We start from the raw sequence: 27,259 nt of genomic DNA, 5'->3' as shown, positions 1-27,259 counted from the left end.
TAGTAGAGATAAATCCAAAGGCAGAAAGTACAGGTACTTTGTAAAGTAGGGTACACACTATAAGAAAATCGGAAGAAAAATTCCATACTAGGAACTAGGGATGAGCCGAACACCCCCCTGTTCGGTTCGCACCAGAACCTGCGAACACACCAAACGTTTGAACTTTAGAACCCCGTTAAAGTCGAACGCTTGAAATCTAAAGTGATAATTTTGAAGGCTAAAAAGTGTTTGGGGACCTGGGTTCAGTTTGAAAAATGGCTGTTTTTTTCCGGAGCAGTTAATTTAATAATGCTTAAAGTGAAACAATAAAAGTGAAATATTCCTTTAAACAGGCGGCCGGCAATGCTGCGCTCTGGATCCCGGACGATCTTCTCATCGCTGGACCGGAGAGGAGATCACCTGTCGCTGGATACCGACAATGTTGGAGTGGGGAGCCGGGACCGAGAGTGGATTACCACCGCTGGATTTATTTTTTTATTTTTTAATAAAGGACTTTTTTCCACGGTGTGTGTGTGTGTGTGTTTTTACAACTATTTACACTTCCTTTGTGAAATAGTAGGGGTACAATGTACCCCATTACCAATTCACATAGGGGGGACAGGATCTGGGGGTCCCCTTTGTTAAAGGGGTCTTCCAGATTCTGATAAGCCCCCCGCCCGCAGACTCCCACAACCACCAGGCAAGGGTTGTGGGGATGAGGCCCTCCTCCCCATGTTGAGGGCATGTGGCCTGGTACGGTTCAGGAGGGGGGGCGCTCTCTCATCCCCCCCTCTTTTCTGCGGCTGGCCAGGTTACGTGCTCGGATAAGGGGTCTGGTGTGGAATTTTGGGGGAACTCCACGCTATTTTTTTTTTAAATTTGGGGTGGAGTTCCCCTTAAAATCCACACCAGACCTGAAGGGTCTGGAATGGATATTTGGGGGGAACCCCATATCATTTTTTTTTTAAATTGACGGCGGGGTTCCCCCTTAATATCCATACCAGACCTTTTTTTATGAATGAATTCTCTCTGAATTCCCGGGAGCCAACAATTCATTATAGCCACGAGTCAGTTTTAAATGACTTTTTTTCCTTCAAAAATGACACTTTGCGCAGAGACAGTTCTAAGTACGGAAAACATGCGATATTTCACATGCTTACTTTAACCCCCCCCCCCCAGGTACGAAACTTAAAGGAATATTTCACTTTTATTGTTTCACTTTAAGCATTATTAAATTCACTGCTCCCGAAAAAACGGCCACTTTTAAAACTTTTTTTTGCATTGATGCATGTCCCCTGGGGCTGGACACCGGTCCTCAAACACTTTTTAGGACAATAACTTGCATATTAGCCTTTAAATTTAGCACTTTAGGTTTCTCCCATAGACTTTAACAGGGTGTTCCGCGGCTTTTCGAATTTGCCGCAAACACCCCAAAATGGTCGTTGTTCGCCGAACAGGCGAATAGGCAATGCTCGAGTCAAACATGAGTTTGACTCGAACTCGAAGCTCATCCCTACTAGGAACAATCCTTTGATTTTCGTGTAGTGGGTACACAACTTATGATATCTGATTCAGACTTTTCAAACAGAAATTTCCAAAGGGACAAACTCCAAAGTTTTTCTTGTACATGAACAGACGTAACAATTTTTGTTTAATTTAATAAAATCAGATACGAAAGACTGCACAAAAATAGAAACAATTAGCAACAAAAAAAGCCTTTGTCGTACAAGAATTTGTGGTTAACCCCTTCACTGCCATTGTAATTTTTACAGTAACCGGTGCCTTTTTATAGCACTTTTCGCTGTGAAAATGACAATGGTCCCAAAAATGTGTCAAAAATGTCCGATGTGTCCTCCATAATGTCGCATTCAAAAAAAAAAAATCGCTGATCGCCGCCATTACTAAAAAAAAATATTAATAAAAATGCCATAAAACTATCCCCTATTTTGTAAACGCTATAACTTTTGCGCAAACCAATCAATAAACGCTTATTGCGATTTTTTTTTACCAAAAATAAGTATACGTATAGGCCTAAACTGAGGAAAAAAAAAATGTTTTAGATATTTTTGGGGGATATTTATTATAGCAAAAAGTTAAAAATATTGAATTATTTTTCAAAATTGTCGCTCTATATTTGTTTATAGCGCAAAAAATAAAAACCGCAGAGGTGATCAAATACCACCAAAAGAAAGCTCTTTTTGTGGGGAAAAAAGGACGCCAATTTTGTTTGGGAGCCACGCGCAATTGTCATTTAAAGCGTGACAGTGCTGAAAGCTGAAATTTCACCTGAGCAGGAAGGGGGTGTATGTGCCCAGTAAGCAAGTGGTTAAAGGAACCTATTTAGAAAATAAACACAAACCTTTATAACCCATTTAAGGTAAAAAACAAACACGCCAATTTTGTTTGGGAGCCACGCCGCACGACTGGGCAATTGTCCGTTAAAGCGACGCAGTGCGGAATCGCAAAAAGGGGCAAGGTCCTTAACCTGCATAATGGTCCGGGTCTTAAGTGAATTTCTGCCAGTTTGCAAATTAGGAAACTAGCGGTAAATAGGATCAAATACGAGTTGGCATACAGAGGTAAAGCTTTTTCAGTTTGCAAATTAGGAAACCAGCAGTAATTAAGATCAGCTTCCTCTGGTGAGACTCCGCTGTATGGGGGTGTAACACAGTAGTGGAAAGGAAGATTGGAAAGATCACTGCTTGATTTTAAGATTGCACTTGCACATTTATGTGAGAACAATAATTTGAGGTTTATTGATTTATTTATTGCACCATGATTGTTTTTTTTTTTTGTCTTCTATACACTTATCAGAGGAATTAAAAAGTGAAGGATCTTGGTTGCTTTGTTGATGAAGAGGGAAAGTGACACTTTGTGGTCATTTGCATAGTTACACAAGTAATTGGCCTGATGTGACCTATTTGTTTATGAGGATCTAACATTTTAGTTGCTATAAAAGTACTTAGAACGCCCCCAAAAATTAAATATATATATATATATATCAGAGGCCCTAGAGAATAAAATGGTGGGTTTTGCAATTTTTTTATGCCACATGGTATTTGCGCAGCGTTTTTTTTTAACACAAATTTTGTCTTTAGTGAATGCACACAGACAAAATATAATACCCAATTTTTGGGTAAAACATGAAATATGGTGTTACACCGAGTAAATAGATACCTACCGGGTCACGCTTTACAATTGCACATTCTCGTGGAATGGTGACAGACTACGTTGCCATAGGCGACGCTTTAAAAGCCTTTAGGGGTAGATTCACAGAGAAGATACGACGGCGTATCTCCAGATACGCCGTCTTATCTCTGAGTGTGCGGGGTCGTATCTTTGCGCCTGATTCATAGAATCAGTTACGCATAGATTTCCCTAAGATCCGACCGGCGTAAGTGTCTTACACCGTCGTATCTTAGGCTGCATATTTACGCTGGCTGCTAGGTGGCGCTTCCGTATATTTACGCGAGGAATATGCAAATGAGCTAGATACGCCGATTCAGAAACATACGTCCGGTCGTCGCATTTTTTTACGTCGTTTACGTTAGGCTTTTTTCGGCGTATAGTTACCCCTGCTATATGAGGCATATCCTATGTTAAGTATGGCCGTCGTTCCCGCGTCGAGTTTTGAAAATTTTACGTCGTTTGCGTAAGTCGTTCGCGAATAGGGCTGGACGTAATTTACGTTCACGTCGAAAGCAATGACGATTTGCGGCGGAATTTTGAGCATGCGCACTGGGATTTTTTCACAACGGCGCATGCGCCGTTCGTAAAAAACTTCAAATACGCGGGGTCACAGTTAATATACATAAAACACGCCCACATCATCCACATTTGAATTAGGCGGGCTTACGCGGACACAGATACATTACGCCGCCGTAACTAAGGGCGCAAGTTGTTTCTGATTACAGAACTTGCGCCCTTAATTACGGCGGCGTAACGTATCTGAGATACGTTACGCCGGGCGGATAGATACACCATTGTATCTGAATCCAGCCCTTACAGTTTACTAGTTTAGAGTTGCAAAGGAGGTCTGGTGCTAGAATTATTGCTCTGACGTTTGAAGTAATACCGCACATGTGTTGTGCAATTGCCGTTTATGTATGCGTGCGGGACCAAAGTGTGCATTGCCCCAAGCATGGAGAAACAGGGGTGCTTTAAAGAAAATATTTTTTTTTTTTTACTTTTGTTATCACTTTTATTGCTGTCACAGGGAATCTAAACATCCCTTGTGACCACAATAGGGTCTATTAGACCCCAGGTGTCTTCACTGCCCTTAAAAGTATGTGATCACAGCAAGATTGCTGTGATCAGATACTTTCCAAATTTAAAAATGGTGCTGTTTTTTTAATCTGGGAAACTGGAAGTGATGAAAATGCTTGTTGCTTCTGGTTTCCTATACCATAGAGATCTTTGGGGACCTTCCTGTTTTCGACAAGCTCTGTGGTAAGCCCATAGAATCAGACGGTTAAGCCTGGAGTGGCTCCAGCAGGCAGACCCCTCACACCCCACCACCTGTAAAAGCCAGCCTCCGGCAGAAAAAAAAAATACCGGGATAATGCCTGAAGCTGTAGGCATCATCCGGGTACAACCATGGCGTGGCGTTTAGTGGATAATTTTTTGACGCACTGCCCAGGAGATGATATACAGATTGAGTTAGGGGACACTCTAAACTCTAAGAATATATTGTTTTCATCTCTAACATAACCTTAAACCAAATGAACAACAAAAACTATACTATAACTAGATCTATCTGACTGATATTTATTTTAACTGTTTCCAGACTTGATAATGCTAGGTCAAAATTGTGGTTATTATAGCTAATAATTCATTGCAAAGTTCGGTAATCTGCAGCAACAAATCAGATTTCACTTAAATCTGTAACTTAGCTCATTTTGGGGACACCTCCCCTGCTACCGATATTTTCCTCCTCCTTATGCTCCTTCCGCTATCCTATTTGCCTGCTGGAGTAAAAAACCCAGTATATGCTCAGTGCTGATACGTATCAGGCCCCGTACACACGGCCGAGGAACTCGACGTGCTTGGCACGTCGAGTTCCTCGTCGAGTTCTGGGATGAAGCCGCCGAGGAGCTCGGCGGGCCGCCTTCTCCCATAGAACAACGAGAAAATAGAGAACATGTTCTCTAATTTCTCGTCGAGCTCCTCGGCGGCTCCATCGAGCCAAAACTGTACAGACGACAGAGTTTCTCGGCAGAATCCGGGTTTTGACCGAGTTTCTCGGTGAATTCTGCCGAGAAACTCTGTCGTGTGTACGGGGCCTCAGAGCTTTAGCAGGACTAAGGACTCAATTTTTGTCACTTGACAGTGTTTGGGCCTGGCAATTGGCCACTTTGGGTCAAAGCATTGCTTTGTGGTCCAAAAGGGAAACAGTCAGAGGTGGGTCACATGCTCCCCTAAAATTTGGACTTTAAATGGTGGTTAGAGGGGCACTGGGAATGTAAGTATCTATGACAGAGGTTTCAGACTATCATGTTAACCACTGACTTTGCTCTGAAAGATTAAACATGAACCCCAGGCTGATATAAAAAAAAGTGAGCCTTATGGAGCGTCTTATGGAGCGAAAAAAGTGTGTCTTATGGAGCGAAAAATACGGCAATTTAGCTTTCCTGTGGAACCCATTGGTTTTAAATAGGAATAGTTCATTTTCATTGTTTCAATGTAAGCATTATTAAATCACTGCTCCTGAAAAAATGGTTATTTTAAAAACGTTTTTTTTTTTGCATGGATACATGTCCCCTGGGGCAGCACCCAGGTCCCCAAACACTTTTATGGCAATAACTTGCATATAAGCCTTTAAAATGAGCACTTTTGATTTTTCATATTCGTGTCCCATAGACTTTAATAGGGTTCGCATGTTTGCTAGGACTTTTTGCCTGTTCGTGGGGTTCTAGTGCAAACCGAACCGGGGGTGGGTCTTCGGCCAATCCCTACTCAGTAACAGGGATATACAGGCACTACTAAGCTTATGCAAGAATAAAAATGTTCAGTCTAAAATTATAATAATTGCTCAGGCTTTATGAAGGATTTCTACTTGCCTTTTATTTTGCTTTTTATGCTTTGTCTGAGCCTAACACTTTAACTTGATTGTAAGAAGTTGTTTGAAGTCTGATAGTTGCTGACAGTCACGGTTTCCTAGTTCCTGAGGGGGCTGTAGCCGAATTAGTGCACCTGTTACAAAAACAATTGAGTACAGTCCATGATGCTGTATTGGGAACTTCCCAACAAAGGAGTGCCCCTGTGTGGCCCATCTAATACTATAAGCCAATGTTGAGATGAGCCGTGAAGACAAAAGATAAGTCAAAAGACAGCCAAAGAGTTGACAAGCGCTGCTAGTTATCAATGACATATGGAAGTTCCCAGCAAAACAACCCTGATAACCATTAGTGGGAGATACACAGGTTTCCCATCTGTCTCTGAAAATAGAAAACCTCTCTAACGCTTTAAATGCATTGGAAATGTTTACCTTTTATTTAACATTTGGAAACAGCAGGTTCCGAAAGCCACCAGTATCAGCAATAGCAAAGGGATGGTCGGTATAATGACGTAGATTAAATTTGGCATTATTCCTAGAAAATAACAAACAGGAAAATATGAGCGCTCTCGTTTTCCACCCCATTAAGTATTACATGCCACAGATTGCTTCACGTATCGAATGTTTTTTTGCTTAAACGGCAACACAATTCTATTTATTTCAGCTTTTAAGTGTATTGATAATTAATTAATAATCAGCTGCTATCACAGTTTTAATTACTGCTTTAGGAAACAGCCTGCTCTGCGAGATTCCTTTAGGCTGACAAATATATTATGGGACTATTTACTGCATGCTGCAGCTCTTATTGGAAAATGAAGTAAGCATTTCCCCCACACAATTGAATTTTAGCTGAGCTGTCTAAAAATAACAGAAACAAATCACCTGTTTCTACTGCAGTAACATGAGAAGAGTCATCCGGCCTGTCAGTTACATAGGTTCTTTCCGTTGTCACAGGGGATTGTGGGTCTGAAAATCACAAATTGTAGTAATAATAATTATTATTGTTGTTGTAATTATTACTTGTAACGCATTATAAATAACTAGAACAATACACCCTTTGGCCTAGTGCAAAAAAATGTGATCGTAGGCCCTACAATATTTCCTTGTTATTGATAAGCCCAAGAGAATATGCAAACGCCTTAGACAATAAGAAATATTATGAAGAAAGATTTTTCTACCAAATTAACACAATAATATAAATGTTTATATTGGTACAATGCAGAGGAGAAATGGGCAGAAGGGCATTTACCCCCAGGCATAGGCATGCTCACAGGGTGTGCCTAATGTGCCTGGGCACACCCTATTCACCCCATGTGCATTAGTATTAATATGCCAGGTGGAAGGTGCTATAAGAAAAGTGTTTGCACTCTTCTATTTTGTTGTGCCGGTAGGGAGATCAATGTGTCGGGCCATATATATGTAGACACATACACACACATGTGTTTGAGCTTAAGGGTACACACCCTAATGCAAAGGTGCCCAACCAGTGGCCCGGTAGCCACATGTGGCCCGCGACCTCCTGCTTTTGGATAGCAGGTTTGCAAGCCCAGATCGCGGGTTACCGACCCGCCATCCCAGAGCATCAGTGTTCTGAAAGAAGCCAGCAGTAGAGAAAGCAAGCGGTTGTGGAGGGAGCCGATGCTTCCTGTATATCGCCGGCTCCTGTCACAAGCGGAGTGATACCAAATGCGCTCTGCCTGGGACTGCAACATCTGCTGATACCTGAATAGAAGATTGTTATTAAAGGGAAGTTTATTACTAAAACGTGTATATATATATATCTGTTCTGCAGTGGTTACTGGGCTGCTTTCAAACTGATCCGCAGGTACAGCGCAGTGTACCTGAGGGTTACCTGCACTTATAGTTAATACCTGCAAGTTTTGTGCGCCTTCAGAAAGTGCGCCACACCTGCAGTATATGTGCAGCTAACCCAGGAAAAAAACAGGTCCGCTGTGCTGCACCCGCAAAGCAGGTAAACTGCAGCACATCAGTGTAAAAGCAGCCTTAGGCCCCTTTCACATGATCGATTCAACCCACACGGACACTCCATTCACCTCTATGGAACGGCAGATGTAAACGGACTTGTGGCCATTTGCATCCACCTACCTCCAACTGTCCCCTTCCATCTGGTTGGATAAGATGGCAGAGCCCACAGAGTAGAGTGTGCTGTGTCCATGTCCCCTTTGCATATACAGAGTGGACACAGATCTGTCATCCGTCCGCTCCACTCATTGTGGCCTGTGACCAGTTACAAAGTTGCTTAAGTGGCCCCCGCTCTTTAAAAGGCTGGGCACCCCTTCCCTAATGCAATTGGCTGCGCACACCTACAATAGGCACCCCTGCCCTAATGCAATAGGCACGCACAAAGATTTGCAGTCCAAGTAACACAGCTATGAAATGCTCTACCCACGAACATCCGCATGGAAGAAGACCATCAGGCCTTCAGGAAAAAACATAAGACCCACCTCTTCTGAAGGATCAGGACGACACTGGATGCAAAGTGCCTTGAGGCGATTTAGTTTGCATTTGTAGTGCTATGCAAGTTACTCACTCACTCACTCACTCACTCACTCACTCACTCACTCACACTTATGCCCCAAACAAGTACAAATAATGTATATGTTGGGCTGGTGTTCTTGATTGGAAACACTTCACCAGGCAGACCTCAATCGAAGCAGGACCCATGGTCAGTGACAGTTGATATTATCTGCTATCTGTTCTGCCCTGCAACTACAGCGTCTGGCCGGGGGAAGTCTTCTGTTACAAAAAATATGTATTCTTTAAGGCAGGGGTGCCCAACCAGTGCCCCAGTGTGAAAGGGGCCTTAGGGTAGCTCCTCTATCTAGGTAACGACAACAGAGACACCCTTGAACAGCAGCAATGTCTAAAGAGGGTAGTGTTAGACTAGTAGATTCACATGGACTTTAGATATGTGACTAAGAAATCAATGTCTAACTTCAGTGAACACATTTTAAGCATTTACAGAAATACTTTTCCTTTTTGAAATTAAGGGAGGACTCAGAAAAACAAAGCCTGCTTTATTAGTGCTGTTGCTGTGTGACCCTTGGTCCGACACTTCTCTATCTGGTGGAAGGGACTGGGCAATTATTGTTGCTGCTGTCTTACACACTTTCTCTCTTCCCCTCTGACCACTGCAAGGCCAGAAGAGAGACTGTGAGGAGAGATAGAAAGAGGACATTGATCTCTGTTGGGCTGTGGAGAGACAGAGAGCTGGGGGGAAGCCTCGCTCACCACCGGAGAACACAGAGAAAGTAGATATGGTCTGTTGTGCATCTTCTGTGCTGGAAGGAACTGGGACATCTGGCGGGACATGGTGCCAGGCTGACTGAGTCTGTATTTTAGATTGGCACTGAAACTACATATCCCAGCATTACCGCAGGCTTGGTGGAGAGGAAAAGGAAGGACTGTTCCTGGGCTAGGGGCAGTCTGAAGAAGAATATTGTGGAAGACACAAAGTAGCAGACTGCTGTCAGAACATTTTACCATTGTGCTGGGGGTGCAAAGAGATTGAGTAATGGACATCTCCTGGTTTCTGTAAACGCCACTATTAAGCCTGGTGTTGTTGTCTGATCGTTGGAAGGACGTCACTGTGACTGCAAGTGACTTTGCTGAGCTTTGGGCAGACAGAGGGAGAAGTCATGTAATCACACTAGGAGTCACTGGCCATACCATTCCACACCCTACCTAAGGAACAGTATTACCTAATGGGATGTCATTCTGGCACCTATACCTGACTTTGGAGGGGCTTAATCATTCAGTGCAATGCTGGCTTTGGAACTCAACATACTGGCCAGTAGGGAAGGACTTGATAAAGGCTGCTGGACCATTGTCATAGACAATGCCCCTTAGACAAGACTTTCCCCAGTATAGGCTTTAGGGATCATTCTATGTTGGGCTTGCTTATTACCAATTATATTCTTTATTTTGCAACAGTTTCACCTGCCTGTTCAAGTGATTTCTGCCATTTCCATTTCTTTGCTGATCGTATAATTTGAACCATCTATGACTGGTCTGAGTAAGTGAAATCGTATTATTTATTATAAGACTCCTCTGTGATGTCATTGACCTACTGTCATAGGTTGTGCTCTAATAATGACATCTTTATTAAAGAGTTTCTTTCGATATAAACTTTTGCACCCAAAACAACTGTCAGAAGAAGACGTCTACTTAAATACCCACCAAATGAAGTTTAAGTGAAAAGGATACCTTTAAATAAGTCTGTATGTGGGTGTAAGAGAAGTGCATTGGGGGGATGAAGATCATGTTATTCGTTAACGTGAATCATATTCCATCTGTACAACCAGCTAGTTTCTGTGACTTGTATTCTTTATTTAGGCATCTGTTTGGCACATACAATTGTTTTAGTGTCTTTATTCCCTCAAGCCTGGCTATATAAACTAGATGTGAAAATCTGCGTTTGAGCTATGTCTCTGCTAACATTACATCAAATCTGGAAATTGGATCACAATAATACAGAAGGGAACATTTGAAAAACATGGACAATTATTCTTTTCTACTTGATTGCCTTTCCATCTTTATATGCAACCATAAATGTGTCCTTTATTATTGAGTTATCCTCTTTCTTGGTGAATCACTAGACACTTGCCTCCCGCGTTGGAAGGCTTTTTTAAGTTTCTTACCATAGTCTGGCTCTGCTCTGTCTCCTAATTCTTTTTCTAGAATATTTTCTGTTAAAGAAAAGAAAATAGCCCAAGAGGTGTAGAAATCCATTAGCTTGCTGTAACAAACAGTCATTTATTTTACATCATGCCAAATAAACTGCTACAAACACCAAAAAGCTTCAGATAACCTTGAGCTTATTCGATATAATACATTGAATAAAGGCATGTTGCTCGGTTAAGGACCTGTTGACATCCCAGTTAGGCACATTTCTTTTGGCATCTAAAGTGCAAACAGAGTGCTGTGCCATTGTTTTTACCTATACACACTTTTACAATGCAAATTTAAAGCAGATCTAAACCTTAAAGAGATACTGAATTCTGCAAGTTTTATTAAAAAGGGCAGGTAGAGGACAAAGGACCAGTCACCGGTATTGCCCATGGTCTTCCTGCCGCTGATCTTTACCCATTACTGACTTAACATGCCTTTCTCTGTATCATAAACAATGATATATATTTTTTTATATATATATAGACTTGCTGTCTACATGAAATCATTTAAGTATCAGCAGCACCATTGCTCACAAATTGCTTCCTGATACTAAAAACAGTGGACAATGCTTGCATAATATGATTGGCACAGCCACTGGTGGTCCCCATCATGGTAACACCATGGATCACCAATAATTCTTCTAATGAAAGCTGCAGATTTCCAAGATTTCAGCCTATCATCTGAAGACATCTTGGTGCTGATGAAATGCATCAGGGAGTGGCCTACAAGTGACGATATCGCGCACGCCCACTTACTAACCAGCAGTAGTGTTCAAAGCTGTTTATTATAAAAAACAATTGCTGTCTATGTTTTGTATGAAGGTAATTGTAGCCATTTTTTTTAAATTAAACTCTTTTACATCATGATGAGCTTCACTATGGAAGTTTTCCTTTTTTTTTTTTTTTGAGTCTCCTCTATATGATCTGTGATCCATGCGATGGTTACCCTCCTGGATTAACTTGCTGCTACAGTACTTGTTTGACCATTATAATTTGTGATCCTGGACATCTGGTAAGAAGAATAGAAAAAAGAGGGCACACCAACCTTGTGCATTATCCTTAGATATATTTTATTAAAAGAGTAAACTAAAAACTACTCTCAAACACGTGAAAAAAAAAAACGCAATATGAAATAGCCTTCAGCTGATGGCAATCGGTCTGACGACAACAGTATCTAGATGGTAATGGAGAAGACTTTAAGGCCACTACCGGCACAAGGTTGGTGTGCCCTCTTTTTTCTATTTCTCTTTTGACTGCTTTCCTTGAGGGCTGCAAGGCCTTTATGCCGCGTACACACGACCGTTTTTCACGATGTGAAAAATTTAATTTTTTGTGTCATTAAAAACGATCGTGTGTGGGCTCCAGAGCATTTTTCGAGACGTTAAAAATGGGCATTAAAAATTTAGAACATGCTCTAAATTTTCGCGTTGTTTTTCACGTTGTCGTTTTTCACGTCGTAAAAATGGTTGTGTGTAGGCTTTAACGACGTGAAAAAAACGTGCATGCTCAGAAGCAAGTTATGAGATGGGAGAACTCCTTCTGGTAAAACTAGCGTTCGTAATGGAGATAGCACATTCATCACGCTGTAACAGACTGAAAAGTACGAATCGTCTCTCACCAAACTTTTACTAACACGAAATCAGCAAAAGCAGCCCCAAGGGTGGCGCCATCCGAATGGTACTTCCCCTTTATAGTGCCGTCCTACGTGTTGTACGTCACCGCGCTTTGCTCAAGCATTTTTTTTTTCACGATCGTGTGTAGGCAAGGCAGGCTTAACAAGAATCGGGTTGAAAAAAACGTTGTTTTTTCTAGACCATTAAAAATGGTCGTGTGTACGCGGCATTAGGCATCGTCCACTATGAACTTTAGTCCACCTGGTTAACACACTTGTGCTCAAGAGTATTTGTTGTCTGCTATCAAAAAACATCTGGTAAGAAGCCCGAGTGTAAGGGTGTTGCTGGTGACGGATACTTTCACTCTGCATGGATCATTCCTTCATTGGAATGTTTTGCACTTATGGACTGTTTATGATTTTTTTGGTGTTACATTATTAAAATTTAGTTCTATTTTGCACATGGACACTTTTTTATTTTTTTAGGACAACTGTTATATATTGTTGCATTATTTGGAGCACTGCTTTTTTTCTCTATATTATTTATCAACTAGTATCACAGTTTGTAAAGTGGTTGCTACTTTTCCTTATTTACACTGAGCCCGGTTTTTAAGCTCTTTTATATTTCCCAGATTGCACTACAAAGTATTAGCATGTCATAGTAGATCTGAATTTTTAATTATTGGGTTTGGAGCTGTTTTAAAGGATCCTGCCTATTGTAGGTTATCTTCAGTTTTAAGAAGGTGTATCTTCTTCATGAAATATGGGTAGCATGTAATAAACATTTTGATGTACAAAGCTCCCCTGTCCTTGGATACCATATACAGAAAAAGCCTTTTTAAAAAGGTATACTTAAAAAGTACATGTGGTGTTAAAGATGGAAAAGAGACCTTAATTTGTCCATAGACATTAGAAGGTGGTTAGATACATCAACACCTTGCAAATTTAATGCGAGCCTAATCGTAAAATCTTACTGATTGCTTTGGGGTTCCTATTGCTGTCTATAAACACTCACATAAGGATCATTGCAGATAGCAGCACACGTTATGTCTTTCTAATGTGTGTAAGAGTCAACACTCTACAGCCAGCCATTAAGCTCAGCACTTTAATTGGGGTTGCTGAAGTTCACACAGAGCTTATCAATGTTCTAGCAGTGAATTGAAGAACAAAAGTTACAGGTTTTGCCTGTCTACAGTACTCAAGTTTACATTTCCAGTCCAGAATTTCTTCCAGATAATGAAGTAATCTCAACTTGGAAGTTTCAATCCCTCAAAGATCGCACCATTACACTTGACCTGAGCTTTACCTTTATCGAGAAAATTATAGATTTCAGACTTAACCACAGATTGCCTGGTAAATTCTCTTGGAAAAGGTTGGTGTTTTGGGTAGAGCACCTTCATCATGTCGCTAAATTCCTAGCCTTAAAGGGGACCAGAGCCAACCTGTCTATATCTTTTATGATTTCTCTCTAATTAGCTCGGGGCAGCCCCTTTTTTTTAAAGGAAAGCCAACAGTAATCACTGCTCTCAACGTACCACTAGCTCCATGACTCTGTATGTAAGTTTTAGTAGTCACACAACTGGAGACATCTCCATGACTTCCTTCTGCAGCCAAAAGCCTGAAACTATAAGCTGGCCTGCTAACATAACAGCAAAACTCACAGGTTACGATATCAGTCAATTATTTATAATATATTCTATACTGAGTCGGTTCACACAGCAGCGGCACGACTTCGGGGGCGACTTTGCAAGTCGTCCTGAGGATGACTTCAGAGGCGATTTGCAAAACGACTTCTGTATAGAAGTCAATGCAGGTCGCCCCGAGCCGCCCCCAAAGTCGTACAGAAACCTTTTTCTAAGTCGGAGCGACTTGCGTCGCTCCTATTAGAACGGTTCCATTGCATTGAATGGGATGCGACACATCAGGCGGCTGAGCCGCCTGTCGTGTCGCCCCACTGTGAACCGGGTCTAAAGGGTACTCAAAATTTGTAAAATGTAGACATACAAACAACAAAAAATAATTTGACACAGTTTTTTTGAAATTATCATAGAAGAGTTTTATGATGGATTAAAGGGTCACTAAAGGAAAAACTTTTTTTAGCTGAAATGACTGTTTACAGGGCATAGAGACATAATAGTTAACTGATTCCTTTTAAAAATGATTAAAAATAGATAAAAAAACAATCATATAATGTGCCTGCAGTGTAGTTTCGTTTTTGCTGTTGTTTGCTGGTTCTCTGATGTACAGAGAGCCACTAGAGGGCAGTCAGCCAATAGAGAGCAGTGATACTTTGTCTAAAACTCCTCAGCACCAATCCAGTTTCGTTTTACACACAGTAATCACACCTCCTTGATTAGTGACCACCGTGGGAAATCTCCCAGTACTGTGGTTATCAGGAAACAGGCAACCAGGAAGTGTCCAGAACAGAGAGGATTTACAGCAACATGAAAGCAAAAACGAACAATGAGGACATGAAACCAGGACTGCAGTAAGGTAAAGGAAGCTATTTAGCTAAAAAAAAAAATTCCTTTAGTGACTCTTTAAAATAAAACTCTTGTTTTTTTTGTTTCTTTTTTACTGTACATGTGTATTTGCACACATAAACATTATTTATGCTCGTTTGACAAAATGATCTTTTATCTGTGTTCTCCCAGGCAGAACAGTCTTACTCTGTGTCTGGATCCTGTTGACATTTGACGTAACCACGCTGACATTGATTGTAGCAAGAGATACATATGTATGGTCTTTTGATGTTACTCATATTTCTTCACAGACATTAACCAGAAGATATCTTCATTAAGCTGCAGGGTTGTATGTGTACTGTCTTGGCTGAGCTAAATTAATGCTGTGTTTTAAGAGATCAAAGGGAGCAATGGGGGGGGGGGGGGGGGGGGCTAAGCAAGCATTGTCTGTTATCACATATATGGATCTATGTGACAAATACATCATCAAGTACAGATTTTTATTAAAACAGGCAGCAGATATGGAACTGAACTTAATAGGTATCTATGGTGAAGTTCCTGGAAACAGTCAGTCTTTGCATGGCTGCTTTGGCATGGGGGTTTAGGCTTCACTGACAGCTCTCCACTGGAGGTTAATATGCTGAAGGCTATAAATCACTCAACATTTTTTTTTCTCAGAAGTAAGAAAGAATTTTTTTTTTGTTGTAGAGGACATCTTTTAGAATAGGCAGGAAATTATTGTATTCCACCTACCTGGTGGGTATTTGCATATAAAATTGTGCTTCATGTTGCACCGGTCATCATTCCACTGATACATATACGGTCCTCCTATTCCAGGATTAGCAGTCGGCTGATGGTACATGACCACACATGCTTCACTACCACATGATGGTTCGTCTGCATACCAGTTCCTGTCAAAGTGCATAAACAGGTTATTATCTTTGGTTTTAACATTGTAAAGACCAATATTCAAAGCAGAATAACCTATACCAGCCAATCAGCAATCATATGGCATTATGCTCTTATCTCTAAATTTACAAAAAAGGTGACATCTTATTATTTATATATAACACTCTGTCTTGTTTTACTGGAAAAAACTCTCTGGTGCCTCCCCCTGGTTCTAGAAATTTGGAGAACATTCTAGAGACTAGAAGGCGGAGGTTAGGAGGGGTGTTCTGCATATTTAGAGGAGCTTAACCAATCCCCAGGTGGTGGGCCTAGCAGGGTACTAAGTGAGCCCTTAAATACATATGAGTCATGCTGGCAGGGGAGTCAGGTGGAAGATGGTGATGCAGTGCTGAGGAGGCTGTTGGTGGCCCTAAGGCGAACCCCTTAGTCTGGGGTGGGGGTGCTCTGCCTCGGGCCATGGCTTGGGAGCTGGCCTGGGTTGATCCTAACAACAGGAGACCCTTGGAGAGAGTCCTTCCTGAGAGGCAGCAGGAGGAGAGTGAGTACTACAGCACGGTGCAGGAACTTACAAGGGGAAAGTGGCACATGTAGCAGGTCTCTTATGAAGAGTCTTCTTTAAACCTTGCTCTTGGAGATCTCCAGAGAGTCAGTCGGGTAGACTGGTGAAGCAAATTAGCCAGGTGGGTTGGTGAAGAGGCAGCCAGGTTGACTGGTGAAGAGGCAGCCAGGTGGACTAGCATTTCCTGCAGTGGTAGAGCGCAGACCAGTGTCTACAGGGGAGTTGGAGGTGCTCCAGGATGCAGTTTACAACACATGGTGCTACTTTCTAAAGAGACTGAGGCCTTGTACACACGACCGAACAGACCAGTTTCAGCAGACAGATCCGACCGTGTGTACAGTCTAGCAGACAGGTTTCCAGCAGACAAAAGTTTTAAAGCATGCTTTAAAACTTGTCTGCTGGAAACCCGTCCGTCCGACACCTAACCAGCGGACAGAAATCTCCCGCATGCGTCGAATGGATTCGACGCATACGTGGAAGTATTTTCCTTCCTGGTATGGTGACGTGGCGGCATCAACGTCATCGCCACGTCACCACGCTGTCTGTCCGCAGGGATTTCGGTTTGATGGTGTGTACAGCCATCAGACCAAAATCTCCCAGCGGACATGTCCGATGAAAACGGTCCGCGGACCGTTTTCATCGGACATGTTCTATCGTGTGTACAGGGCCTGAGAGTTCTTAGCCTGTAAGGGACTGTTTCTGATCTAACAGAGACTGTTAGCTGTACAGAGAATTCAATTGAAGCTATACAGAGTATCAGGTGAAGCTGTATACTGGGAGGAATTTGTCCTTGATTTTGTCACCATCAAGTTGGGCGTCCTCCTTATAAAAACACAAAACAAAGCTCAAGGACTGTTCACTGTGTCTGGATGAAAGTTGGAAATGTTATGTGCCTGGCTGTGCAGCAGTGGGGAACCTTGTAACCTGCAACCTCTATGGGGATAGTGCTACACGTACATAAGTACAGCCATGTTTGCTCATTACATACACTTTTTTCCTGCTTTCCAATACTGCAGAATGGTTGTGGTTAGGCTGATATCCTATCTCAAAACCAGTGAAGCAGTTATGCCGCGTACACACCATCACTTTATGTGATGAAAAAAAACGACATTTTCTGTGAAGTAAAAAATGACGTTTTTGAAACTTCAATTTTCAAAGACGAAGTTGCCTACACACCATCGTTTTTCTCACAATGTTCTAGCAAAGCGAGGTTACGTTCCACCACTTTTTCCATTGAAGCTTGCTTCATAAGTAGCTTCTGGGCATGCGCGGGTGAAAAAACGTTGTTTTAAACTACGTTTTTTACTACACACGGTCAATTTCTGTGAAGTAAAAGTTGACGTTTTGAAAAACGACACATAAAATTGAAGCATGCTTCAATTTTTTTTGGTCGTTTTTTAGAAGACATAAAACGATGTTTTCCCCCACACACGGTCAATTAAAGTGACGTTTTTAAAAACGTCATTTTTTTCATCACATAAAGTGATGGTGTGTACGCGGCATTAGGCAGAGCTAGTATAGTAGCTAATCTAACCCGCCACTAGTGGCTAATAATCGAATAACAAAAAAAAATAAAAGAAGAAGGATGGAAAATGCAGAATCAATTCAAAAATTTATTTCAGGATAACACTGCAATAATAACTTAAAGTATGTGCTCATTTAAAATGCGCTGTCATTTTTTCTTCAGCTACAGCTTTTCCATGGACTCCAGCTTAAACCAAAAAAATAGCCCAGTGATAATAAAAATAAAAATCAGCTTTTGATTTGCTGAATAATTCATTTGTTAGTTGTCTGGATCAAAAGATGGTCAGCATCATTCAAACTAGGCTGTTATAAAACAAGGCCCTGGCAGCATCATCATGTAGCCAGAGTATAACAGCACTTAAAGTGATTGTAAAGTCTCTTTTTTTTTTCTATAAAGATAAAAAACATGTTATACTTACCTGCTCTGTGTAGTGGTTTTGCACAAAGCAGCCCAAATCCTCCTCTTCTAGTGTCACTCTTCGCCCTCCTGGCCCCTCCCTCCTGTCGAGTGCCCCATAGTAAGCAGTTTGCTATGGGGCACCTAAGCTGAGCTGCAGCTCTGTGTGTCCATTCATACACAGAGCCCTGGTTTGGCCCCGCCTCCTCTCTCTCCTGATTGGCTAACTAACTTTTATTGCCAGCAGTGGGAGCTAATGCTGCCGATGCATTGTCTCAGCCAATCGTAAGGAAGAGTCACGGATGGCCGAGGCACTCGTGGACATTGCTGCATAGAGATGGGACTCAGATAAGTATTAGGGGGTGCTGGGATGGCTGCTACATAACGGAGACTTTTTAACCTAATGCATAGGATGCATTAAGATAAAAAAAAACTTCTGCTTTTACACCCCCTTTAATGCAGCTTACGTGTCATTATTTAAGGACTATTCAGTGCGTGTGCCCGGCGGTGAAGCCCCCCCGGTAGAGCGGAAGAAGAAACCCCCCCCGGAGAGTGGAAGAAGACCCCCGGAGAGTGGAAGAAGACCCCCGGAGAGTGGAAGAAGAAGCCCCCCCTGGAAATAGAGCTAATAAAGAAGACAGGGGGGGCCTCCGGAGCAGAATAATAAATTATTTTAAAAACCCTTGTGTTGTGTGTTTACTAACTTTTACTTTTTGCCTCCAGGTGAATGGGTAGGGGTACGATGTACCCCATATCCATTCACTTAGGGTGGGGGGCCGGTATCTGGGGGCCCCCTTATTTGAGGGGACTCCCAGATTCCGATAAGCCCCCGCCCGCAGACCCCGACAACCAACGGCAAGGGTTGTCGGGAAGAGGTCCTGTCCTCATCAACATGGGGACAGGGTGCTCTGGGGTGGGGGGGGCCGGCAGTGCGCCCCCCTGCCCCAGAGCACCCAACCCCCCCATGTTGAGGGCATGCGGCCTGGCACGGCTCAGGAGGGGGGGGCGCTCGCTCGTCCCCACTCCCTTCCTGACCGGCCGGGTAGCGTGCTTTGGATACGGGTCTGGTATGGATTGTAGGGGGACCCCCTACGTCGAATTTTCGGCGTAGGGGGGGTCTCCTTACAACCCATACCAGACCTAAGGGCCTGGTATGCTCCTGGGGGGGAACCCATGCCGGTTTTGTTTTTACAAATTGCCGTGGAGTTCTCCCTCGGGAATGCATACCAAATGCCGTCGCTGGAATGGGCTTTTACATGGTGTTACTAGTTTACACTTTGTAACACCAGCCCTAGTTTTACACTTGCAAACTAAAACTTACGGCGAAAAAACGAAGCTGGAAAGCTTTGTGGATCGCCTTAAGTGCTAATTTGCATACTAGAAGCGGCATTTCGACTCGAAATGCCCCCAGCGGTGGATGCGGTACTGCATCCTAAGATTCGGCAGTGTAATTCAATTACACATGCCGGATCTTCTGCCTAACTTTGGAAAACTGCTTCTGTGGATCAGTTCCAAAGTTAGGACAAGGGATACGATGGAGTAACAGCAGTTACTCCGTCGTATCTCTTTTGTGGATCTGGCCCATAGCGTTTACAAAATAGGGGGTATTTTTATATCATTTTTATTACTTATTTTTTTTACTAGTAATGGCGGCGATCAGCGTTTTTTTTTTTTTTGGTACTGCGACATTATGGCGGACACTTGGGACACTTTTGACACATTTTTGGGACCATTGGCATTTTTATAGCGATCAGTGCTATAAAAATGCATTGGATTACTATAAAAATGCCACTGGCAGTGAAGGGGTTAACACTAGGGGGCGGGGAAGGGGTTAAGTATGCCTGGGTGTGTTCTTACTGTGGGGGGGGGGTGGCCTCACTAGGGGAAACACTGATCCTTGGTTCATACATTGTATGAACCGAAGATCAGCATCGGATGGGATTTTTTAAGTTACGCCAGGTTTTTGTGGATCTGGCCCTTTAACTTTTGCGCAAACCAATCAATAAACGCCTATTGCGATTTTTTTTTATGAAAAATATGTAGAAGAAATCGTATCGGCCTAAACTGAGGAAAAAAAACGTTTTTTTATATATTTTTGGGGGATATTTGTTATAGCAAAATGTAAAAAATATTCATTTTTTTCAAAATTGTCGCTCTATTTTTGTTTATAGCGCAAAAACTAAAAACCGCAGAGGTGATCAAATACTACCAAAAGAAAGCTCTATTTGTGGGAAAAAAAGGACGCCAATTTTGTTTGGACCGCGCAATTGTCTGTTAAAGCGACGCAGTCCCGAATCGCAAAAAGTACTCTGGTCTTTGGGCAGCAATATGGTCCGGGGGGTAAGTGGTTAATTTCTACATTGTAGTTCAATTATTTCAAGCCTACCCCTTTTAATCTGAATGATCTGGAAGTTTGTAAACTTACTTTGATGAAAACCTTCACACATTTACTTATTTGAATTCTGTGAACATATGTCCACTTTGCCCTGTGAGTAGTCACTGCTGTGTCACAGATTTCATGGAGCCTGCATTGTGATCTACAGAGTTGCTGAGAGGAGGCGGAGTCAGTACATAAATCATTTCAGGCAGAAAGGTACCATGGGATATATAGTCCTTAGAAATTGAAAGTAAACAGGAGAGGAGAAGCTGAAAAGCATGTGGGGAATCCACCAAGTTGTGAAATAAGACAACCAGCAACAACGTGAAAGGAGATTTTAAAACTAAGCTTATATTGGATTGACAGTAATAACTATTGCTTGTATTGTTGCTGATGTTATAAAATGAAAATGCCAGCTGTGATCATTCCTTTAAGCATTTGGTTACATTAACTTTATAGATATATACACTCTTTCCTCCCCAAAACCAATGAGTTGCTATTAGTCTAAAAGGGGAACTATTTTCTTTATAGTTCATTGTTTAAACATACAAAAGATAGAGTTCAACTTAGGCAGGCCATACCCCACTCGGTGTTGATGGGGAAATCCCAGAACGCCATTGTGTTCTGCTGGCAGGAAGCCTTCCCCGTCGGCAGAAAACGATGATCATTGTTACCAGCTATAGCCAACGGCACTGATTGTTCATGAAAAACCTGACAGGCTAGCTGTACACCAGTCGATCAGCTAGCCCATACTTTGATCAACTAGCCATTACATGGATGAAAATTGGCCCAGTCCTTGCTGAACTGGCCGAAATTTGGATCCATGTATGGCCAGCTTTAGTCAAACCTTTTCTGTGTATTGTGTGTTATCATCTACATGCAGGGCTCAAGTCCTGCGGGAACGCGTGGGAACGGAGTTCCTGCACTTTTTTCACAGCAGGAACGCAGTTCCCTTTGCAGGACTAGAGCAGCCAAGAGCAGTCGAGCTGCCCGAGCCGATCCTTCACTAAGCGGCGATGCCCAGCTCGAGTCACTGTCAGGGGCAGGCGAACCTTAGTAATCCTTTATGTTACTGGCCGCTTCCTGTATATGGATTCATCAGGTAGTGTGCGGGTATTCCGTCACTTCCTCGATGCCGCAATATCTCCTGGGAGCTTTTGTCATTGTTCCCAGGAGACATTGCAGAGATCTGCCTTGAGTTATCGTGGGATTTAGAAAGAACTTAGTAGTTTAGTTTAGTTTAGTAGTTATGCATATCAGCGTATAATTTTATTTTTTTTGGTGGGGGAGTGGATCTTGGGTGGGAGTTCCCACACTTTTTTCCCCAGGACTTGACCCCTGTCTACATGCATAGAAAACGTCTTTTTGATTTTTGTGATTTTTGGATCGCAATAGTCATAGAAAAAAATAAACTCTCTGCAGATGTGATCCAGATGTGTCAGCCAGAGACCATGTGATCCAGACTTTTTGATTTAGAACCCTGAGAGCTTTTTTACAGAATAGTAATGTGATTTGGTAACAGTGACATATGACCTGTTAATTTGTATGGTGTGAATTTTATTCATAGGTCCACCTGAAAATTCACTTTGCAAATATAAGGTTTGTTAACTAGGTTAAAACTTGCAGTATTACATACATCTAGTATACAGAAAAATCGATATACACTCTAGAGTAACTTTTATATTGATGTTCATGTTACCATTTAGCAAGCGCATAAAATTAACAATATAATCCTTGGATTTCTTTTAATTTCTTTATCATTTTTCAGACTGGCTTGGTAATAACCTTACGGTAAAATGAGAAAATGGACGTTTGCGAGATTATACTAAAAATAGAGAGGTGTGTTATGCATTATCTCAGAATGAGTCAACTTAATTGGCTTTTGAGAGTATCCAGAGACATTCAATGAAATTGTTATTCTATTAGCATTTTATAATAAACTGAATTAAGTTATTGCTTTATGCTAAATTCATTTGGAGCTTATGGGGATCATTAATAATTATACCTGAACAGCGCAGTACTCCCATCAGCCCACTTGTAAAGGTCTGGACAGCCTCCTGAAGTCGCCATGGATTCCATGTTCCGTGACAGCCCAATCCAAAAGTCCCCGTCAGACTTTCCAGATCCTGAGTTCGTCAGATTCTGCAACATTCTCTCAATTAGTTTTTGTTCTGCTTCATTTTCAATGCTTAAAAGATGGCCTCCTTCCCCACTGCAAACATGATGAGCATGATGGTAGCCAACTCGTGCAGTTAAGTCTTGAAAGTAAGCAATTTTATAACAAGGATGTTTGTAGCCTGCGTAACAAATCTTCCGGCCTGTAATAAAAACACACAAATAGAAGGATGCAAGAGCTTGGAAAGGATAACAAGTAATTGCTTTATAATGACCATCAAGATGCCGTGAAAACATAAATCCGTATATCAAAGGCTAAAGCTACCAAAATAAACATTATTTCAATTCTGCATGAACGGTAGTTGAATCAGCTAATAGCACTTGAAGGTTTTGATTTGAGCCCTCACCATCACCCTTGCCATAGAAAAGTAAAGAAAGAATTTATCCCACTTTCTGCATCATCTCTAACTTTAAAATAGACAATTCAGCAATGGGAACAACATCCCATATAATGAGGGAATGAATTAAAGGAGTTGCAAAGTAAAAAAAATGTTTTCACCTTATTGCAATCTATGCATTAAGGTGAAAAAACATCTGTTGCTGCCGCCCCCCCCCCCCCCTGAGCCCCCGTTATACTAACCTGACCCCTCAAAAGTCCCATGCTCGGTCCCAAGATCCTCTTTGCTGCTCAACCTGGCCGCTGATTGGCTAGAGCAGATGGATTGAGAGCAGCGCAGCCATTGGCTGGAGTTGCTGTCAATCACATCGAGTAACGTGGCGTGCCGAGGGGCGGGGCCGAGTGATACAGTGAGCGGCTATGGCCGCTCGCTGTATCACAGGAGCGTGCCCGCAATTACTCACCACCATGCGAGCTCTCTCACATGACTGTGGTCATTACTTGCGGGGAGGACCAGAGACAGCTGCCGAGGGACCCCAGAAGACATGGATAGGGGCCACTCTGTGCAAAACGAACTGCACAGTGGAGGTAAGTATAACATGTTTGTTATTTTAAAGGAAAAAAAAAATTCCTTTACCAACCCTTTAAGCAGAGCTGTTGATAAAAATATATGGAATATAGAAAATTATAGAGTGAGCTGTACAGGCGGTCCCCGGGTTACAAACAAGATAGGGACTGTAGGCTTGTTCTTAAGTTGAATCTGTACATTTTTTAAGTGTAGCTCCCGCCAAAAAATCTATTTTTATACTTTTTGGATAGCATAGGGAAGGGTTATCACCCCTGTAACATTTGTTTTGCTGTCTGTGCCTCTGTTCAAAAGATTTCACCTCACTTTCTGTCCCAATGACAATTGAATTTAGAAAATTTGGGGTTATTAGGGAAACAAGGATTGGTGATAAAGCATCAGTGGTGACACCTTTTTCCCATATTAACTCCTACAGGAGAGAATTTCCCTATCTAGGGGTAGATTTTCTCTCACTTCCTGTTTTCTCCCTCCATTTGTAAGTAGGAGTCGTTTGTAAGTCAGGTGTTTGTAAGTAGGGGACCGTCTGTATATCCTTGCAAATGGTAAAGTCACAAGCAAAGATTACAATTGCCTAGCAAAACTGTTTACTAATGGAGTTCTGGCTAAATCACTGATCCCTACTGTAAGTACTGGCAAACCAACAATGTACCTTCAAAAAAGGCCAATTTTCAGCTTTCAGCGCTGTCACTCTTTAAATGACTATTGTGCGGTCATGCTGCACAGTACCCAGATGAAATGTTTATAACTATTTTCCCACAAATAGAGCTTTCTTTTGGTGGTATTTAATCACCACTGGGTTTTTATTTTTTTGCTAAAAATAAATAAATAAAATGTCTGAAAATTAAAAAAAAAAAAAAAACAGTTTCATAGTTTATTATAAAATCTTGAAAGCGCAGTAGGGTACTGGCAGTGAAGCGGTAAGGCTTCACTGCCAGTTTCCCTTAACACAAATGGCAGCGTAAGCACCCGAGAGCCGATGGAAACATCGGCTGAGGTGTAAACATCGCTGGATTCCAGGACAGGTAAGTGTTTCAAAAACAGTTAGGCCCCGTACACACAAGAGGATATCCGCTGGTAACGGTCCGCCGGACCGTTTCCAGCGGAAAAATCTTCTGGCGGATTTGGATCTGATGGCTGTACACACCATCAGATCGAAATCCGCGCGGAATACATCCGCGGTGACATGTCGCGCCATCGCCGCAACGATGAAGCGGCGACGTGCGTGACTCTGAAGGTAAATACTTCCACGCATGTGTCGAATCATTACGACGCATGCGAGGGAGGGGAGCGGACGGACTGATCCGGTGAGTCTGTACAGACGACCGGATCAGTCCGCTGGACTGGATTCCAGCGGATAGATTTCTTAGCATGCTAAGACATTTTTATCCGCTGGGAATCCGTCGGCTGGATTTTTATCCACCGGGAAATGTCCGCTCAGACGTACACACGACCGGATCTGTCTGCTGGAACTGATCCGCGGATCAATCCCAGCGGATAGATCCGGTCGTCTGTACGAGGCCTTACATTCCCAGAATGCCAGGAATGTCACTGTCACATCATCAAATTTCTGATGACATAACTGTTCACATGCGTAGCATCATGGCAGTTGATGATCAAACAGCGGCTAAGATGGCAGCTTCCTTGGCTGAAAACAATAGGTTAGTTTAGTTCTGCTTTAAATTGATGTGTTTAGTTCCCCATTGAGGCAGAACTAAACCCATCACAGCTTGTACTGTGGACTGCAGAACTTCATATTGTTTTTTACTTGACTAAGGCATACCAGAGGTAGTGCTAGATGTGCTTCTATAGACCCCTGCAGTCCAGTGAACCCCACTTTCCAGTTATCACTAAAATGATACAACTGAAAAAAAAGTTTTATAACTGGTGCGATAAACCAATGGCCCCCCAAAACGTCAGATTGAAGCGGGGTGTCATATACCTTCTTCCACATATACTGCGCTTCTCTAGAGACTTTTGACACAGGGTCATTTAAAAAATGACAGGCATAGGAAGAGGCAGGCCCTTCCGCAGGGGTGGTAGGGGTAGGGGTTGGTCGGAGCCAAGGTGGGAAGTGGCACAAGGTGCGTTCGATTACGTCAAAGGACACACAAGACTTGGTTGAGTGGCTTACCACCACCATATACCCTCCGCTTGAGTCACAGTAATTATTTTCCGATCCATCAGAAGACATTTCAGATGCGCAGCCATTCTTGTCATTGGATCAGGAAGAGGAGGTATACAACAGCCGCCACTCAGCAGTCTGGCGACAGTACCCAGATCAGTCCCCGTTGTTGCTGCCTACTCCGAGATCTCTAATGTTAGTGGTGGGGAAGGTGACATCGATGATGATGTGTCTACAGACGTCACATGGGTGCCCGCAAGAGAGAAAGAGGAGGGGAGTTCAGAGGGAGAGATGGACCAGCAGATAGGGAGGAGAAGCAGGCCGAACTTACATTGCACAGGATGGACAAACCAGACTGCTAATGTATCAGGAGCGAGCCATCAACCATGTATGGTCACATCTGGCGCTCCCAGGACGCCGGCCCATGGATCCGCAGTGTGGGCTTTTTTTAATGTGTCTGCTGCTGACAAAAGTGTTGCCATCTGCAGCCTTTGCAGTCAACGCATAGGTCGCGGTAAGCCCAACACTCACCTAGGGACGACCGCCTTAAGAAGGCACCTGGACTCTCATTACCGAGCAAAGTGGGAGTGAATGCCTAATGTACCCCCAGCCACAGAATACAAAGTTGTTTGCTGTTAGTTACTTTACTGCTGCTGCATGCATCATTCACCCCTAGAGGTAAATCTGCCATCCCATCTATTCTCAGCGGCTCCTTCGGGGGTGAGCGCTACACATTTTTTTGCTTAATACTTCTGGTAGGTCAGTGTCCATGTTGTGGGACTATTTGTGCACAGCTAGTAAGTATTTTGTGGCTGCAAATATGACCTGCAGGTTTTTAATGTTCGTCTACCATTAAAGTCAATGGGGCCCGCCCCGAACTTGCGGTTCACAAACATTTGAGAACGTTTTCTTGGCTGCAAAAAAAACCTGCAAAGGAATTTTCCATTTTGTATTGTAATCTTCTTTGGAGCAGCAATCTGGGGAAAAGATAAGTAGCTCTAAGAGACTGTATTGCATTGCAAACTGCTGTTCATTTAGCTTGAAAATCATGCTAAAAGGAGAGTAGGGTGATTATCTTTTTAGGTTAGCACTTCTAGTTAGCAGCACTAGGGTTATCGGTTTGAACCTCAATAACGGCACCACCTGCACAGAGCTTGCATGTTCCCTCTGTGCCTGCGTGGCACACAGTCTACCCTTAAATTGCCTCTAGATGTTAAAGGGGTTGTAAAAGTTTGTTTTTTATATTCTAAATAGGTTCCTTTAAGGTAGTGCATTGTTGCTTCACTTACCTTTTCCTTCAATTTCCCTTCTAAATGTTTTTTTTCTTTGTCTGAATTTCTCACTTCCTGTTCCTCCTCAGTAAGCTTGCCCCCATCATCTGAGCCATTCTGGCTGGGGGTTAGTCAGTGTGCTCGCCCCCTCCCATGGGACTATATCCCTGCGGGGAGACACTGTGAACACTGTATTAGTGTCA

The 27,259-nt window shown here is 42.6% G+C and overlaps 1 protein-coding gene across 3 annotated transcripts in view; it reads right to left on the bottom strand.

The window, feature by feature from the left end:
* CHODL (chondrolectin) overlaps positions 1–27,259 on the bottom strand; it is a 131,315-nt gene that overhangs the window by 2,176 nt on the left and 101,880 nt on the right. The window contains exons 2-7 of one of the 3 annotated variants that reach the window (XM_040338813.1): positions 22,571–22,883; positions 15,553–15,710; positions 10,696–10,743; positions 6,917–7,000; positions 6,467–6,569; positions 6,040–6,171 (exon numbers count right to left, since the gene is read on the bottom strand). In XM_040338813.1, coding sequence (XP_040194747.1) covers positions 6,126–6,171; positions 6,467–6,569; positions 6,917–7,000; positions 10,696–10,743; positions 15,553–15,710; positions 22,571–22,883 — 752 coding nt within the window. In that variant the 3' untranslated portion in view covers positions 6,040–6,125. Of the gene's footprint in view, positions 1–6,039; positions 6,172–6,466; positions 6,570–6,916; positions 7,001–10,695; positions 10,744–15,552; positions 15,711–22,570; positions 22,884–27,259 lie in introns of those variants that run through there. The other 2 variants (XM_040338812.1, XM_040338814.1) reach the window with 2 other exon arrangements.

The sequence above is a fragment of the Rana temporaria genome, chromosome 2, assembly GCF_905171775.1.
Source record: "Rana temporaria chromosome 2, aRanTem1.1, whole genome shotgun sequence".
NCBI lineage: Eukaryota > Metazoa > Chordata > Amphibia > Anura > Ranidae > Rana > Rana temporaria.
This window is presented reverse-complemented; position numbering and strand designations above follow the sequence as displayed.